Source organism: Acomys minous (assembly GCF_964271855.1).
Source record: "Acomys minous genome assembly, chromosome: 15".
In the NCBI taxonomy this organism is placed as follows: Eukaryota; Metazoa; Chordata; class Mammalia; order Rodentia; family Muridae; genus Acomys; species Acomys minous.
In genome coordinates this window covers 70,107,910-70,125,173 of record NC_140497.1, presented here as the reverse complement: position 1 = coordinate 70,125,173, position 17,264 = coordinate 70,107,910, and the positions used below count along the sequence as shown (strand labels likewise).

Here is a 17,264-nt window from a genome sequence, read left to right as displayed (position 1 = left end):
CATTCAAGTAAGTATTTTTATAGACATATATATTCATAAATATAACTGGTTGAGTCAATATGTTACTTGCATGTATGTTTTCAGAGCTGACCAGCTGACACTGAGCATTTAGTGTGTCCACTCCCAGTTTTACTTGATTGCCTATAGTTCTTTGTGTGAGCCTTTCCCCATGCATTTTGGTATATTCATTGGTGTCTTACTTATGATCTCTATTTCTCTGCTAAATCTTTCCCATACTCTATACATACATTTTTCTTAATTTGTAGCTTGTGACAATATATTAAAACAATTTACCAGTTTGAAATGTAAAGGAAGGGCATTTTAAATAGGCTGTCTTTGGTGTTTTGATATAAAGAGCACTTTGGTATTTCAGGAGTTGGAACAAACTGATAACCCCATGCCTTAGAGTTTCTGCTAACTTCAAGTGTAGAACTATACTGTACATCTCGAAAATCTTTACTTTGGCACATGCTACTGATGTACAAATGAGGTGTACACGAATAGTATGAGTGAAAGGAAATGTACACAGCTTTATTTTTTGTTCAGTTTTTTTCTTCTCTTGATTATAACACCCATGAACTGAGTTCATGTCTCTGAAATTTGGGAAATGATATCACAATTCAATTAGTAACATTTTAAAGTCGATTGATGATGCGTTTTGTTAAAATCTAGGCTTCCCAAATGGATAACAAGATGGATGTCTTCAGGAGGGAGTTAGTAGATGTTCAAGGTATCCCTCTCTTTTGGAGCATTGCTGAACAGTGGTCCCAAGTGGAGTCATTTGAGGCCCGACCTGATGATCTTTTGATCTCCACTTATCCCAAATCTGGTAAGAACTTTAAGTTGATTCATTCTAGACAGCTAGATAACGATCCATTCTCAGGAACCTGGTTGTCTATAGATACTTGTCTAGTCTAGACTGGATTTTCTGACATGTTAAAGGAGAATTGTGGCTTGCCTCCAACTATATAGCATCACATGCACCTCTGAAGTGCCAGCAAATATCTATGAATTCACTTGGACCCAACATCAGTCAAAGTCCCTAACTAACAAATTCTCCTAAAGCAACTTCCCTCTATATTTCTACTTAATTCCCTAAGAGGAAAAAAAAAAACCAAATAATCTAGAATTCAGGATATTCTGATGAGCCAAGATCAAACAAACCCTACATAATTACAGAGTCTTAGAAGGTGAACAAGTGAACCATAAGACATTTTAGGTATGAAAAACAAGGTAATTTTGGCCAATTTTTTTCTCTCTCACTTACTTTTATTTTAATCAAATGTCTAAGTTAGGAAGTAAAATATTGAGTTTAATTATGACACTGTCATACATGTGTACCATTTCTAGTATCTGGAAAGAACGGAAAAGTGTAGATATTCATGTTTCATTCATTAAAATGTTGTATACATAGAATAATTAAATAATATATTTAAGGGTTTCATTTACCATTATGAGAGCAACTAAGGAGGTATATTTTTCTTCCTTATCATATTATTTCAATAGAAATGTTTTACTCACCTGATAATCAAAGGACATAGACAATAGAATAGACCACGTTCTCACATGATTAAGGTACTTTTTCAAAGCACTGGTGAGACATAATATCACACTTGTCATAGTGAGTCACTGTATTGAGCTCAAATGAACTCTATTGTATAGATTATTACAGGCAAAAAATTCTTTTTAAAATTAAAAAATTATTATAATTTATTCACATTATATTCCAATTGTTATCACCTCACCCTTACCTTTCCGTTTCCTCCCTCCCACTTTCTTCTGTCCTATTTCCCTCCACTAGACCTCTAACATGGGTGGCCTTCCACCTCTGCCTTCTGACCAGAGCCTTTCAGGTCTCATCAGAATAGACTGCATCCTCCTTCCTCTGTGTGCCCACAAGGAAGGGCAGTGATCAAATCACAGTCACCAGAGTTCATGTCAGAACTCTTCCCACATTCTCCCACCCCGCTTGGAGAATGAGCTGTCTATTTGAACAGAGGGTCTAGGTACTCTGCATGCAGTGTCCTTGGCTGGTGCTTCAGTTTGTGCAGGTCCCCTGGGTCCATGTCCACCAGCCTTGACAGTCACCCTGTAGCTGCTTGGTTAGAGTCACACCAAGATACTTTATATTATTTTTGGCTATTATGAAGAGTATAGTTTCCCAAATTTCTTTCTCAACCAATTTGGCATTTGTATACAGGAGGGCTACTGACATTTTTTTAGTTGATTTTGTATCCAACCACATTGCTGAAGGTGTTTATCAGCTGTAGGTGTTCCTACAAATTTTGAAAATCTAAATGATACGGACAAATTTCTTGATAAATTCTACTTACCAAAGGTTAATTAAGATCAGGTAAATAAATGAAATAGTCCCATATCCCCTAAGGAAATATAAGCAGTCATCAAAAGTCTCCCAACACCACCCCCCAAAATCCCTGGGCCAGGTGGATTCAGAGCAGAATTCTATCAGATCTTCAAAGAAGAGCTAAAACCAATACTCCTCAAACTATTCCACAAAATAGAAAAGGATCATTTCCAATCTCAATCTATGACGTCATAGTCATTCTGATACCTAAACCACACAAAGATCCAAAAAAGAAACTTATTTAACTCATGAACATTGATGTAAAAATACTAAATAAAATACAAAGTGAATACAGGCATATATCAAAAATATCACCCTCCATAACCAAGTAGGCTTTATTCCAGGCATCAGAGGTGGTTCAATATATGGAAATCCATCAATGTAATCCACCATATAAGTAAATTGAAAGAAAAAAAATCTCCTTTATGGTAAGATAATTAGTTTTATTCTTTCTCAAGTCTTTGATGGGGTTGAAGACCAAATAGTTTAATTTTATAATTAAGCTGTTTAGGAGTTAAGATGTTTTTAAGTCTAGATAGAAATTTTAAGTTGATAAAGATGAGATATAATAGATATTGATTTACATTCATAATTTTAGATGCATTAATATAGGAAAGATGTTTTCTTCAAGGTTGCCAAATACAAATAGACAAAACACTGTGAATGTAACAATTATACAATTCCTTATTTTTTTTGTGGTTCTTCTTGCTGTATGTAGTTTATAGTATATATGTGTAGTAATATAAATGTACATGTCAGAAAAGAAAAAAATTACATGATCATCTCCTTGGGTGCAGATAAAGCATTTGTCAAAACACAACACTCATTCATGTTAAAAAAAGTCTTGTAGAGATCAGGGATACAAGGCATATAGCTAAACATACATAGTAAAGACAATATACAGCAAGCCGATAGCCAACAAACTAAACCCAGAGAAACTTAAATCAATTCCACTGAAATCAGGGATGGACAAAAGTTCTTGTGTTGTCTTTTCACACCTTCAGAATATGTTGATCATCTTTATCTGGCATTCTCTTAATTTCTACGCTCTATATTGATAAGTAATATATGAACTGATAATTTTACCAATGTTGGATACTTTCTTTGCTCATCCTACTTGCATCCCAACCCAAATGCATTGTAGAATATTTTGATTTAAATCAAACCATTTTGAACAAGTGGTATTGTGGAGGGACAGGGATTAATGCTGCCATTACTTGTACATTATCTCTTCCAGACCTTTGTTTTATCTAATATATATATATATATATATATATATATATATATATATATATATATATATATATATATATGAAGTAAGAGTGTCTCCTGGGATGGAATAGAAGAAAGGGTGTGGGAATAAAGCACACAGAGTTTCCTTGTTTGTTGGGTTCAGGTATTACAAACACGTCTGCCTCTCTTTCTCATCTTATTTTTAACAGAGATATTTAACATCTTCCAATTCCCCCTTAGGAACAACTTGGGTCAGTGAAATACTGGATTTGATCTACAACAATGGGGATGCAGAGAAATGTAAACGGGATGCAATCTACCTACGAGTACCCTTCATGGAGCTTATAATTCCTGGATTTACAAGTGGTATTTTTTTTCTGAATATTTATTTTTGATATAGAAATAAATGTACCTGCATTCTTCGCATCTATGAAGGATTCAGGAACAGCAATAATACAGAAAGAATGAACACTATGAAATCATTAGTGTCTAGAGAAAAATTTTGGTTAGACTCCATTAGCTCAAAGTTAGCATCTATATGTGGGAACACTTTGATATAGCTCAAATCTCTTAATATATGGAAGTCTGTATTATTTACTTAGTGCATTATATTATATCTGACTAATTAGTGTATATATATATGTGTGTATATATGTGTATATATATTCAATGAAAATATTATGGAAATACATTTCATTGAATTATTTAAAATCTTGAAAAATAAATATGAATATTATGGCATAATTTCATCATAGTGTTTGAATAGAGGAATTTGAAATATTTTCATTCAATATTTTCATATTGTAAATAAGATAAAAAGTTGAAGAAAAAACCTGAAGACTGGTTCAAATTCTCTTCTGCTCCATCTTGTGTTAGAAATGAGGAGCTGTTTTTACAAACAGATGTGGAGATCATTAGACCATCATACTTACAATGACTAAAATAGCCCCTTTAACCATGACTTTTTACAGTTGCTTTCTGAGATTTTTAGAAATATATGAAACTGTTGATCCATATAGTCAAAAAATGGAAAAAAAACAACTTTATTAAGCCATTAATAATTAGAAGGTCTTCGGGTAAATTGACAATAAGCCATGTGATTCTAAATGTATAATGAATTTTGTTAATGTGTGTGTTTGTAGGTATTGAAATGTTGAATAATATGCAGTCTCCTCGACTAGTGAAAACACATCTACCTGTTCAACTTCTTCCTTCCTCATTTTGGAAAAGTGGCTGCAAGGTAGCAAGTGAAAAAAAATCACTCTTTGTCTTCACATTTCTTTCTGTTCTTTTTAAACATGCTTTTGAGATTTGAATATAATTTCCACCTTCTGTATCCTCCCTCTAACACCACCAATATATTCTTCCCTCTTTTTGTCATTCAAATTCTTGGTTTTTCTCCTTTAACTTTTGTTTTACACACACACACACACACACACACACACACACACACAATGAGAAAGATCAAAAGGAATCTGAAATATTTTCATTCAACCTTTCATATTGTAAATGAGATAAAAGGAGACAGAGAAAAATAACAGTGTGTGTGTGTGTGTGTGTGTGTGTGTGTGTGTGTGTGTTTGTGTCTGTGTGCGTGTGCGTGTGCATGTGCACCCAACTTCTTACCAGGCCAAGGTAACCTGATATGGCCACAAAAAACTAAATCAGACTAGGTTGTACAGATCACTGAAGAACTGAGGTTGTGATAATTTTATTGAGAGAAATCAGACATTTTGTACTGTTATCAGAAACAGAATACAATGAAAATTTCCAGAATCAAGCCAGTTATAGGTGCTGCGATACAATGATGTTTGGAAGCTACAAAAGGTACACAGATTAATTTCTAAGACCAATTGTCCTGCCAAGCTTTCACGTTTCCTTGACTACTTGGAAAACATATAGAAGAATCACAAAGTGGCCTGAATTCTTCACAGCCTGAGGCAGTGTAATGGTTTTGCAAGAACATGAAGACACATTGTCCCAGGACTCATGGACTCTAACCTGAAAAACCTGATTCATGCCACTGAAAGCAGCTAGAACATGTCAACTCCATGGTTCACTACAATTACTCATTTTATTTTTTAATTTTAAGGTCTGTACAAAGTCAGTCTTTAGAGCAGACATGGAGTAGCAAATTCTTTTCAAGGTATAATGTTTTCAAGTATAACCAGCTAAAAACCCTCCTAGCTACATTTCTATGGACCATAGCTTACAAGTGCAATTAGAGACAGAAAAACAATGACCAAAATTCTTTGCCAGGTTTTGTGTAGCAAAGGAATAAGGTAACTCATTTAACTTTGAATGTTGAATGGTTAATAATTTGTCATGCAAGGTCTAAACATCACTACTTAAATTATCATGTACCCATATTTGCTTGTGGAACCAAGTAATTAGCAGTGGAGGCACCCAGGATTTGGGTCATTGACATAAGCAGGAGCCTTCTTTTCTTTCCAGTTAGCAGAGTGAAACACAGGTAGAATAGGTCCATAAGCTCAATATGTTTCAGCAGTAACAGAAGCATTCAACAAGGACAGCACAGCAATCCTCCAGTCAGCCTTCCCCTGAGGTTTCACCAGAGTTTTTCTCACTCCTAGTTCCCTCCTCTGAGTCAGTGTTGGTAAGCAGACTCAACAGTGTTGGTAGACATGGATCAACATCTCTATTGTCCCATTTTCTTTCTTTTCATCAGGTGTAACCTCTATAGATGCTTTGGATAACTACTGTAAAGAAAGGGATTGTATACTATGCCTGAATCACTGATTTTCTTTCATTCTTAGCCCTTTCACTTGTCATTCAACTACTTCTAAAGGATTGATATTCAAATAATACCAGAACACATTGATTGAAATTTATATTAATTTCATATAAATTATATGAGTTGTTTATAATTATATATATTAGTCAATGAATATTTATAATTGCATATATTTGCAGATGATGAGTCTATAAGCAATCTAGTATAAGGCATAAATAATATTTTACTAATTATAAATGATATATAATTATATAGAGTTATACTTTTTTAGGATTTTATTTTAATAACCTTTTTAAGAACAGAATTTTGGAAAAAAAAGTACAAAACCCCTAAAATAAAGTCCCGCTCAAACTAAGGCACCAGCCAAGGACAATACAGGCGGTAAACCTTAAGCCCCTACCCAGATCTAGACAATAGACAGAACACTCTCCACAGTAGAGTGGAGAGTGGGATATGACTTTCTCACATACTCTGGTGCCTCACCTTTGACCATGTCCCCTGGAGGGGGAGACCTGGTGGCACTCAGAGGAAGGACAGCAGGTTACCAAGAAGAGACTTGATACCCTATGAACATATACAGGGGGAGGTAATCCCCCTCAGGAACAGTCATAGGGGAGGGGAATAAGGGGAAAATGGGAGGGAGGGAAGAATGGGAGGATACAAGGGATGGAATAACAATTGAGATGTAACAAGAATCAATTAATAAAGGAGGAAAAAATGAAAAAAAAAAGATTCTTGAATACTTAGGAAATGAGCATACATATGAAACCCAATCCAAGTTTTATATTGTCATCACATATTTTGAATCATAATATCCAATCATAGTTGCATGAAGGTCTCTTCTTGTCCTGATTTTCCTAGGAAATAAATTCACTCCATGCATCCAAGGTTCAAGTGTTAAACTTGCTTTGTAAGAGGGACAGGCCCAGTATATTTCACTAGATGAGTGCTACAAAACAAATTTCTCAGGATTCATGATCTCTCTCTTTCTGCCTGTCTCTGTCTCTCTCTCTCTCCCTCTCTCCCTCCCTCCCTCCCTCCCTCCCTCCCTCCCTCCCTCCCTTTCTCCTCCCTCTTCCCCCCTCAGTCTGTTTCCCTGCACCCCAAAGGAGTTCAGAAGACAAGTTGTAAGGTTCAATTGTAATATTTTAGGGATTAAAATTAAGTCATCAGTGTTAGATGTGTGTCTTTACCCTTTGAGCCATTTTGCTATCCCCATATTAATTTTCTTGTGAAACGATTTTTCATTCACACAGGCCTTAAATTTTAATACATAAAGATTAATCCCATACATATTGTGACATAGCTTTGGTTAAGGGCATAAGGGATTTTAATCTCTCTGTCTCTTAATTCACCTGGTAATGTTTTTTATTCAGTGAAAATTTAGATCTTTTGGCTTTAAAAATTATATTTAACATTGTTAACTTTGTTAGATAGCTCCATACATATATACTTGCACTTGATTACTGTCATCTGTACTCTCTCTTTCTACTCATTTTATAGCTTTAATTTATTTAAATTACCAATTCAAGTATTTTGTATATAAATGTTTTCTATTATAAGCTTCTTAATTTAATATTTAGTCTATTTCCCCCAAACCTCCTTTTTAAATTGTTTTATTGAAAATAGATTCTTCTCTCATACAATAAATTCCAACCTCAGTTTCCACTCCCCCGGCTCCATTCCACCTCTCTCCTCCTCCTCCAGATCTACTCTCCCTCAGTTTCCTCTTCAGAAAAGGGCAGGTCTCCAGGAGACAACAGCCAAACAAGACAAAACAAGGTGCGATAAGACAAAGCAAAAGCCTGCGTATCAAGGCTGGACGAGGCAACCCAATAGGAGCAAGAGTCCCCAAATCAGACACAAGTCAGAGATAAAAAACCACTCCAACTGTTAGGAGTCCTACAAAAGCAGCAAGTTAACAGTCATACCATACATGCAGAGAACTTTGTGCAGATCCAGGAAGGCCCTGTGCTTGCAGCTTCAGCCTTTGGGAGCCCATGTGAGTCCTGGATAGTTGATTCAGTGGGCCGTGTTCTCCTGGTATCCTCCATCCCCACTGACTCCCATAATATTCCCTTTTCCTCTTTCTTGGGGGTACTCCAAGCTCAAGAGTTGGGACCCGAGGACACCTCCAATTTCTACTCTACCTGCATAATGTTTGCCTGTGGGTCTCTTCACGTACTCCCATCTGCTGCCTGGTGAAGCCTCCCTTATGGTGACTAGACAAGGCACCAATTTATAAGTATAGTAGAATATTATTTTATTTATTTTTTTCTTTTTTTCAGAGAGATTTTGTTGTTTGTACCCTAGGTCTCAGGACTTTCTAGTCTCAGGTTTCTGTGTAGGGCACAGGCACCCTTTTCTGGTGTGGCATTAAACCAAACCTTGGTTAGCCATTGCTACAAGTCCTGAGCCACCACTGTTCAACACAGGCAGGACAGATCGTACGTGTAGTGTTTTGTGCCTGTGTGGGTATGCAGGTTTCTCTTTCTATAGCCTGCAGAGTACCTCATCACATCAACGACACTAGAAGATAAGGTGACATTCTAGTTTGTACTATAATTATTTTTCATGTTTCAAGAGATAATCTTTTCAAAGGTTAAAGAGATCGCAGATGTGTCAGAAATAGGAGATGGGCTTTTGTGTATTAAAACAACACATAGTTGTGAGTGTACTATGTTGGGCATACATACACAAATATTGCAATCAGAAGCTGTAAAGGATAAATAAAAAGCCTAATAATGTAAGTGATAGTTAAAAACTATTAAATTACAGAAATAAATGCCAATCTTTCATTTTTGCCTACACAGATGATCTATGTGGCACGGAATGCAAAAGACGTGGCTGTTTCTTACTACTATTTCTACCAAATGGCAAAAATGCACCCGGATCCTGGTACCTGGGAAGAGTTCCTTGATAAATTCATGGCTGGGCAAGGTGGGTCCAACTAATATGTTTGTTTTTCAAGGCAGCATAAAATTTAAAATCTAAATCTTATGTTTATTATAAAATTGTCATTTACCATGAATCTATTAATATATTGGGGAGGCTAAACAGAAATAAAACATGTCTCTTTTTTTTTTCTTTGAGGGTAGTTTTGGGCAACTTGTGGCACATACAGTCTCTAATTCTGGGTTTCCTTATTTCATTAGTGGTGAATGGCTGCTGTCAATTTATTTAAGTACTTTCAAATGTCAGTGTCTACGTTGTAGTATTTTAATTGTGTGCCTATTCTTTGGATTCTTTAGCATTCAAAACTCTTTTTACTTTTTGAGAGATAAATATCTTTTTTCTCTTTTTTAAAATTTTATTTAATTAATTTCTTCAGATTACATCTCAATTGTTATCCAATTCCTTGTATCCTTCTGTTCCTCCCTCCCTCCCGCTTTCACCCTGTTCCCCTCCCCTATGTCTATGAACCGAGGGGACCTCCTCCCTCATTATATGGTCAAAGGCTATCAAGTCTCATCTTGGTAGCCTGCTTATTCTTTCTCTGAGTGCCACCAGGCCTGATTTTTGACAAAGAAGCCAAATCTATTCAATGGAAAATGGAAAGCATCGTCAACAAATGGTGCTCGTCTAATGGACATCTACATGTAGAAAAATGCAATTAGATCCATATTTATCACCATGCACAAACCCAAGTCTAGATGGATTAAAGACCTCAACATAAAGCCAGAGACAATAAATCAGCTAGAAGGAAAAGTGGGGAAGAGCCTAGAACACATTGGCACAGGAGACAACTTCCTAAACAGAACACCAACAGCCCACGCCTTAGTGTCAACAATCAATAAATGGGACCTCATGAGGCTGAGAAGCTTCTCTAAGGCAGAAGACACTGTCAACAGGATAAAGCGACAGCCCACAGCATTCAAAACTTTTGAGCGACTGTTCTTTTTAGACTCTGTTCTTTTATAAACAAACACAGTCTCTTTTTCATAATCATGATGGCAATTGTAGGAAAATTCTCAAGAGACATGTTACCATATTAACCCTCTCTTGGATGCAAATGTGTGTAGGTGACATCCAACATACACTTAATGCCTGTCCCTTCTTGAACTGTGACGTGCTTGCAGTATCAATGTCATTAGCATTAACAAAGCCTGAAGGCTTCTCAGAAAAAGCAAATTCTACCGTTCCACAGTCCTTTTGTCTCTTCCCCTTTATTTCATCTTAGTTATTGACTGGTCCCTCTCCTGTGACCTTACATACCACTTACTGACTGCCACACTCAGCCTCTGCAGCCTTATTTTTGTGGTCTTAGTTATATTTACCAAATGTTATGCTAGTTTTCAAAAGATCCAATATCAAAATATCACATTGAGTGGCTGAGATGATAGAAATGTCTTTTTCGCTTGTTTTTTTTTTTTTTTTTTTTTTTTTTTTTTTTGAATCTACAAATCCAACGAGAAAGTGCTATGGTTTTTCTTCAGCCTTCTTCTGTAAACTGTGCAGAGCTATCTTCCTGTTTTCTCCATGGCCTTCCATCTTGGTTTATCTGTCCTCATGCCTTTACCATTAAGGGGATTTGGTCATAACCAATAATTAATTGTTCTTAATGTAGAGACTTTTTCTCTAAGTACAGTTTCACTGTCAGGTATGATGTGTAGGAATTTCAGCATGTGGATTTGGGGAAGACATGATTCACCTTGTAGCAGAATTACTTTTCATTTTTTAAGTAGATTTCAAATTCCTTGAGAAAGTGTATCATTTACACATTCATGTGGTCCCCTTTTCTTGACCTATAGATCTATGTATATGGACAGATAATCATGACCTAAAGAGACATTTAGCTATTTTCTACTTCATGTAAACAGTTATTAATTTTACATTTTGTATTTAACTTTAGTGTGTTTTGGTTCCTGGTATGATCATGTGAAAGGCTGGTGGGAGAAAAGAAAAGATTACCGTATCCTTTATCTGTTTTATGAAGATATGAAAGAAGTAAGTAGACATTTCAATTTATTTTTTAAAAACCTAAGATTTAAATTATTTATCTCTTACCCTCTTTTCTTCTTAGTCCTTAAACATAGTTAATTTACTTTTAACTCTAGTTCTGGCATACGATATGAATTAATTCAACCCCATCATCTTGATACTGTTATACAATCAAGGACAACAATATCTTTGAAATAAAAATCTGTGTGTTATGTAATATGAATAAATTATAATAAATAAAATAAAAACTATGTGTTTCCACTCATAATTTCCAAACAGTGTATTTGCTTCTGAATATAAAATCATCAAGATAACTGCTAAATTCTGGCCTTAATTTATTTAAGCTGCTTCTGTCCATCCAGGCTTTTCTTGCACCACTGAGTCTATATATTAAAAGCAAAACTGTTCATTTTTGTTTAGATTAGCATTACTTCACTACGGAAGAACATACCAACTGAGTTCCATGAGCCATTCACAGCTGCAGTCTAGCAGGCAATGCTGTAGTTCAGCCTCAATTTGCTCTCAGTTTGGCACACCTGACTCTGTTTGACCTTGTTTCTCAGATGTCTCTCAAATCCTCTAGGATGGCTAAACCATCTTTGGCTTGAGAAATTCCATTTCCAAGGACATCACCTAATTCTTCTTTATGTTCCTCAGTAAAATTTATTGCTGTTCCTGTATGTAATGAAGCCAGTTTTTACTAGTCACAATGATTGCCCAGTGCCCAAATTGAGCCTATAGAAAGTGAGAAGTGGTTACATATGGGTCTTAAAGAGCTCATATGCAAATTTACATGAAAACTCTGCTAACTAGTTTACGTTGAGATTGTCAAGTAAATGAGGTTTAGTCCCCTCAGATATGGAGGACAATTTACATTGTTGGGAGAGAAGATGCAGAATTCCACCAGAATTAGAGACTGTCTGTAGCATTAGATCCACCTTAGGAATTTTCATTCGAAATGTGATCATTTCACCCTTCTCTAGCATGAGTCCACTTGATTTGCACAGAAATGACTTGGCACAAGTCTCTTATTTCACTTCTGTCTTAACTCTCTCCAAAAAAAAAATCTATGTAGGTATTAGAGATCATAGACTCTGTTTTCACAGCTAGAAAATTTTTTAGATATAATCTATTGTTCATGTTATATTTAAAAAACAAAGTTGTTGAAGATATTAGTTAATTAAAATAGTAATTTGCCTTATTACCATCATCCTGTGAGTTCATTATATTTTTGAATATTAATATTGACAATTAACTCAATATTTTAAAATTTTCATTAATTAAACTCCTCTACTCTGCCGTAGCACATGGTTGGTACCTTGAGTGACCAAGGAAATCATTTTGCTTTCTCAAAACGTAGCACAAAACCCGAAACTATCCCTACAACTAGTTAAGCTTAAACACAGCCTTATTAACATGTTCCTTTCTTTGTGACCAAATCTAACAGAAATGATTCTTTTTCTCTTTAACATTTCAGGATCCAAAGCGTGAAATTAAAAAAGTGTTAAAGTTTCTGGAAAAAGACATACCAGAAGAAACTGTAAATAAAATCATCTACCATAGCTCTTTCAACGTGATGAAGGAGAATCCTAGTGCAAATTACACCACAATGAATAAAGAAGGGATGGACCATTCTGTGTCTCCTTTTATGAGAAAGGGTGAGAAAAGTGCAAACTCATTTTTGTGTAGTGTCTGGTCACAAAGTAGAAGGTATGAATAATAAAAGCAATGTGATATTATAAGAAATTAGAAGTCATTACGTATGCTTAACACAAAGAAACTGAAAGGTAGGGAAAACAGAAGCCTTATAAAATACTGTGTATTGTTTTATATTATCTCTGTAAGATGTAATGAGAGATTTATGATGAGAAGTGTTTGGACAACATCCTTCACACCAATAAACATGAATCTTAGTGCCATTGCTATATCCAAAAATGATATTTATTAGTCTGAGTTACCTAAATGTGTTCCATCTTCCTTAAATTAAAATGATGTTCTGGGAATCTTGTTTAACTTACGTTGGATGAAGTTAATTGATGAGTCAAAGTGTTCGCTCTGAAATTTTATGATAATCTTTGTTATCATTGTGTCCTCAGGATTGAACTCAACACTACCATTCTATATAAAGTAGATATAGATGAAATATGAATTAAATTGTGTGTATGTGTTCACATGAGCCTGTGTGTATGATTAGAAGAAAACAATAGATGGTAAATAGATAGATGATAGATAGATGACAGATAGATAACTGATAGATGAATGATAGGTAATTGTAGATAAATGATCAATAACATTTCATATGCATTGACCAACTTTTATCTAAAATCCCATATCTCCGAGAAGTTGGTAAATTAATCGTAATATTTTTTTCCTTTTATCTAAGCAGTGTGTTGATAGGTGATGGTTACTGTGACACCTGCAGTTTTCTTTGACTTTCCTGTTGTTAGCTCCTTGTATATCCCTTTAAAAAGCCAAAGCCAAAACCAAAGCAGGGCACTCACAGGTGGCATGCATGAGATCACATTAAAGATGATGAAATTTTGCCTGTTCTTTTAAATGTTCTTTTCAGATCTTGTGTATATCAGACTGTCACACTCCCACTGTCCAAAACATAAAAACTCAAGTCCGAAGCTACTGAGATGGGAAACAATCACACAACACAAGATGAGTTGAAGTGAAACATACTCCTATTGGAGAGAAATATTTATTAGCAGAATAAAGTTTAGGAAGTTCTTGAGATAAAAAAGTTTTGGTGAGGGTATATAAAGAAACAATCAAAACTTAGCATAATTTCGAATTTTTATAGATTCTGATTGATTTCTGTAAAGAATTGTTCTATGATTAAGTCTTACTGTAATATCTCAAAGTATATATACTTTGTTTCTCAGAGAACAAGCATGGGAAGACACTTTTGATGGTTACAATTAGGAAATAGCAGGCTGGGGGAGGTGGCACACGCCTTTACTCCCAGCACTCGGAAGGCAGAGGCAAGTGGATCGCTGTGAGTTCAAGGCCAGCCGGGTCTACATTGTGAGTCCAGGACAGCCAAGGCTACACAGAGAAACTCTACCTCAAAAAAAAAATACAACAAAACAAAACAACAACAACAACAACAAAAAAAAAACAAGGAAATAGCTATTGGTGTCTCCATGATGTACAATGTAGCTGGAACCTGTGACTTTCAAATCCAAGGAATTTTCTGCATCAAATACCTCTATCTGACATTAAAAACTAAGTTTCTAATTGTGTTTTCTATGTTATTGAGGAATATTCTGTGAAAACTATAATTGTACCAAAGTTTTCTTATACATGGTATGTCTTATATTTTTCCATAAGAATTTTTGATCTTTTAAATATATAGAAGGCTCAGCAAGTACAGTAAGTAAATATGCTTAATTACGTTTATCCTCAGTAATTTTCTGATCTTTCTTGATAATAAACTTTTTTCATAAGTCATAATTTCATCCTGTAAACTAAAGCTTTAAAATGACTTAGAATTCCCCTTTATTCTTTGTTACCAAGACTTTTTTTTTTTTGCTTTTTGTTTGATATCCCAAGGATTTTATTCTTTTTTAATTTATTTTTAATTTTTTTATTATGTTACTATTTTAACATGTACATTTATATTACTACACACGAGGAAAATAAACTGCATGCATCAGGAAGAACCACAAGACAATCAGGAATTATATAAATGTTATATTCATAGTGAATTGGACATTTGTATTTGGCAAACTTGAAGGAAACATTGTCCCTATCTTGTTGGGTCTAAATTTCTGAATGAATATTAATATCTATCATATATCATCTCTATTAGCTTAAAACATTTATCTTGATCTAAAAACATCTTAACCCCTAACCAACTAAGCTTAATTGTAAGATTAAACTATCTGGTCTTCAACTCCATCAGAGATTTGAGAAGGAATAAAACTTAAATACCCGAGTGAACCCAGAAGTGCAGGTTAGCAGCTTCCAAAATAAAAAAATAACAGAGACAGTTTACTGCCTGAACAGCCACCCAAAACTCTCCATAACGGTGGAACATCATCTTCAGCCTTCTGGCCCAATATATCTGACAGATATATTTGCAAGGCAAAACTATCGAGGACTTGCTTACCCTGTCTTGGCAGAGTTTGCTGTTGACTCTGCCCTCATCCAAGCTTGCCCATTTTTAGGCAGAATTCTGTATGTGGCAGAAATAAGGACATTTTGCCCAGTGGCTTGTTTGCCACATTTGAAGCCATCTCCATTAGGAGGTTCTTTGATGCTCATCTTCTTCTTTGAGGCAGGCTGGGTGTTGCCAGGAGTTAGCTTGTCTTGTTGCCGAAGAATCTTTAGAATAATAAAAATATCTTTAAATGTCAACAGTCTGTGGGCCTCTGAGGTCTTCGAAGACCTAATTTAACTACTTTACATCCTATATCTATAAAATTGTATCTATTCATTAGACCTAGAATATATATATTTGTGATAAAATTAGACTACAGTTTGACATGAGCATGATTTGCATCAATAAACAAAATTCAATACCATTGAATTAAAAATAATCTCATTCGTGAGTAACAACTAGGGCCTTGAGATAAAGAGTAGATTCAATAATCTAACTTTTGTTCTATCCTTCTTCTATATTTCTATATCCCCCTTTCTTTCTTTTCAGCTCCTATCTCCTTACCTACAAAAGAAAGATAAAGGAAAAGAGATGCATCCCTGAGTCAAACCTAATTTCCTCTCTGTAAAAAGACAAATAATACTTATAACCAACTCCCAATGAAGATAAGCCTAGCCATTAGATATGCTTGGAGTTGAAGATTGAATATCAAAAGTTAAAGACCAAATAGAAGCATTCAAACTGATAACTCAAATTCCTATTAGACAGATATCTAATAGTAACTCCAAATTTTTCTGTTATTTTTTTTTTTATAGGCATTTCAGGTGACTGGAAGAACAAGTTCACCGTAGCCCAATACGAGAAGTTTGAAGAAGACTATGTCAAGAAAATGAGAGAGTCAGCACTTAAGTTCAGATCAGAGATCTAGGGAGTATCTGTTTCTCCTCCTTTGGCTGGCACTAAAAATCAGAGAGAAAAGCACATTCATGATTCAGTGAATAGACGTTGTGTATGATTTTTCTGTTCTTACTGAGATGCATGGTCTGCAAATGCACAAATGGAAGATAACAGTTTGTTCCTAAGTCTCTCCTTACAGACAGGCCCATGGGGAGTCTCATCCTCACTTCCTGTTATGGAAACGAATACAACTTTAAGAGGCTTTATAACATAATATGGTTCAAGTTTCAGCTACTAATACCTTCCTGTCCCTCTGAATATGGCGTTCATTCTCTCAGGAAGTGGGTTTCTAAATAATGTCATTTGTATCTATGGTTTGGTTTTCCACCTAGAGAAAGGCTGCACTTCACTAACTCTAATTCAACTTAATCTGTTGTTATTTTACATCTACAACATCATGTCTTTAACATTGCCAAATTATTCAGATTCGTTATGTCAGAATATCCCATCTTTCCCAATGGCTTGTTAGAAACGTCACATTCCAAATGGATGAATCAATAGCACACATATGTTATAGAATTTAAAGCAAGGGAAGGTAAAGATCCAATTATTTTTATTCTTCATGTCAGATACTGAAGGTATTGTGAAATTTATTGCAGAAAATGTGAGGCTTTTTCAAATTACTCATTACACATTAGATTGGTCTCCAGAAACTAATATTTATTGAAAAAGGAAAACTGAAAGATAAATTAATAATGTACTGAATGATTCCATTCAATACATAATATTCTTGGCATGAGAAAATTGATAAGGCTGAAAGCCAAATAATGGTGTCAGAATTTAATTTTAAATGGGACATGGGAGGAGACTAGGAACAGTTACCTGGACAATATTGTAGTAGGACAAGCTGGCCTATTAATATCTTAGGGTTAATAGATTGCTTCAGGTTTACCAGATGCTACAAC

General features: G+C 35.0%; 1 protein-coding gene across 1 annotated transcript in view; it reads left to right on the top strand.

The window, feature by feature from the left end:
* Positions 1-17,264, top strand: part of LOC311584186 (uncharacterized protein) — a 46,353-nt gene that overhangs the window by 3,508 nt on the left and 25,581 nt on the right. Inside the window, exons 2-8 of the mRNA XM_084758292.1 lie at positions 673-829; positions 3,839-3,964; positions 4,741-4,838; positions 9,167-9,293; positions 11,206-11,300; positions 12,772-12,952; positions 16,218-16,328. Coding sequence (XP_084614418.1) covers positions 682-829; positions 3,839-3,964; positions 4,741-4,838; positions 9,167-9,293; positions 11,206-11,300; positions 12,772-12,952; positions 16,218-16,328 — 886 coding nt within the window. The 5' untranslated portion in view covers positions 673-681. The remainder of the gene's footprint in view (positions 1-672; positions 830-3,838; positions 3,965-4,740; positions 4,839-9,166; positions 9,294-11,205; positions 11,301-12,771; positions 12,953-16,217; positions 16,329-17,264) is intronic.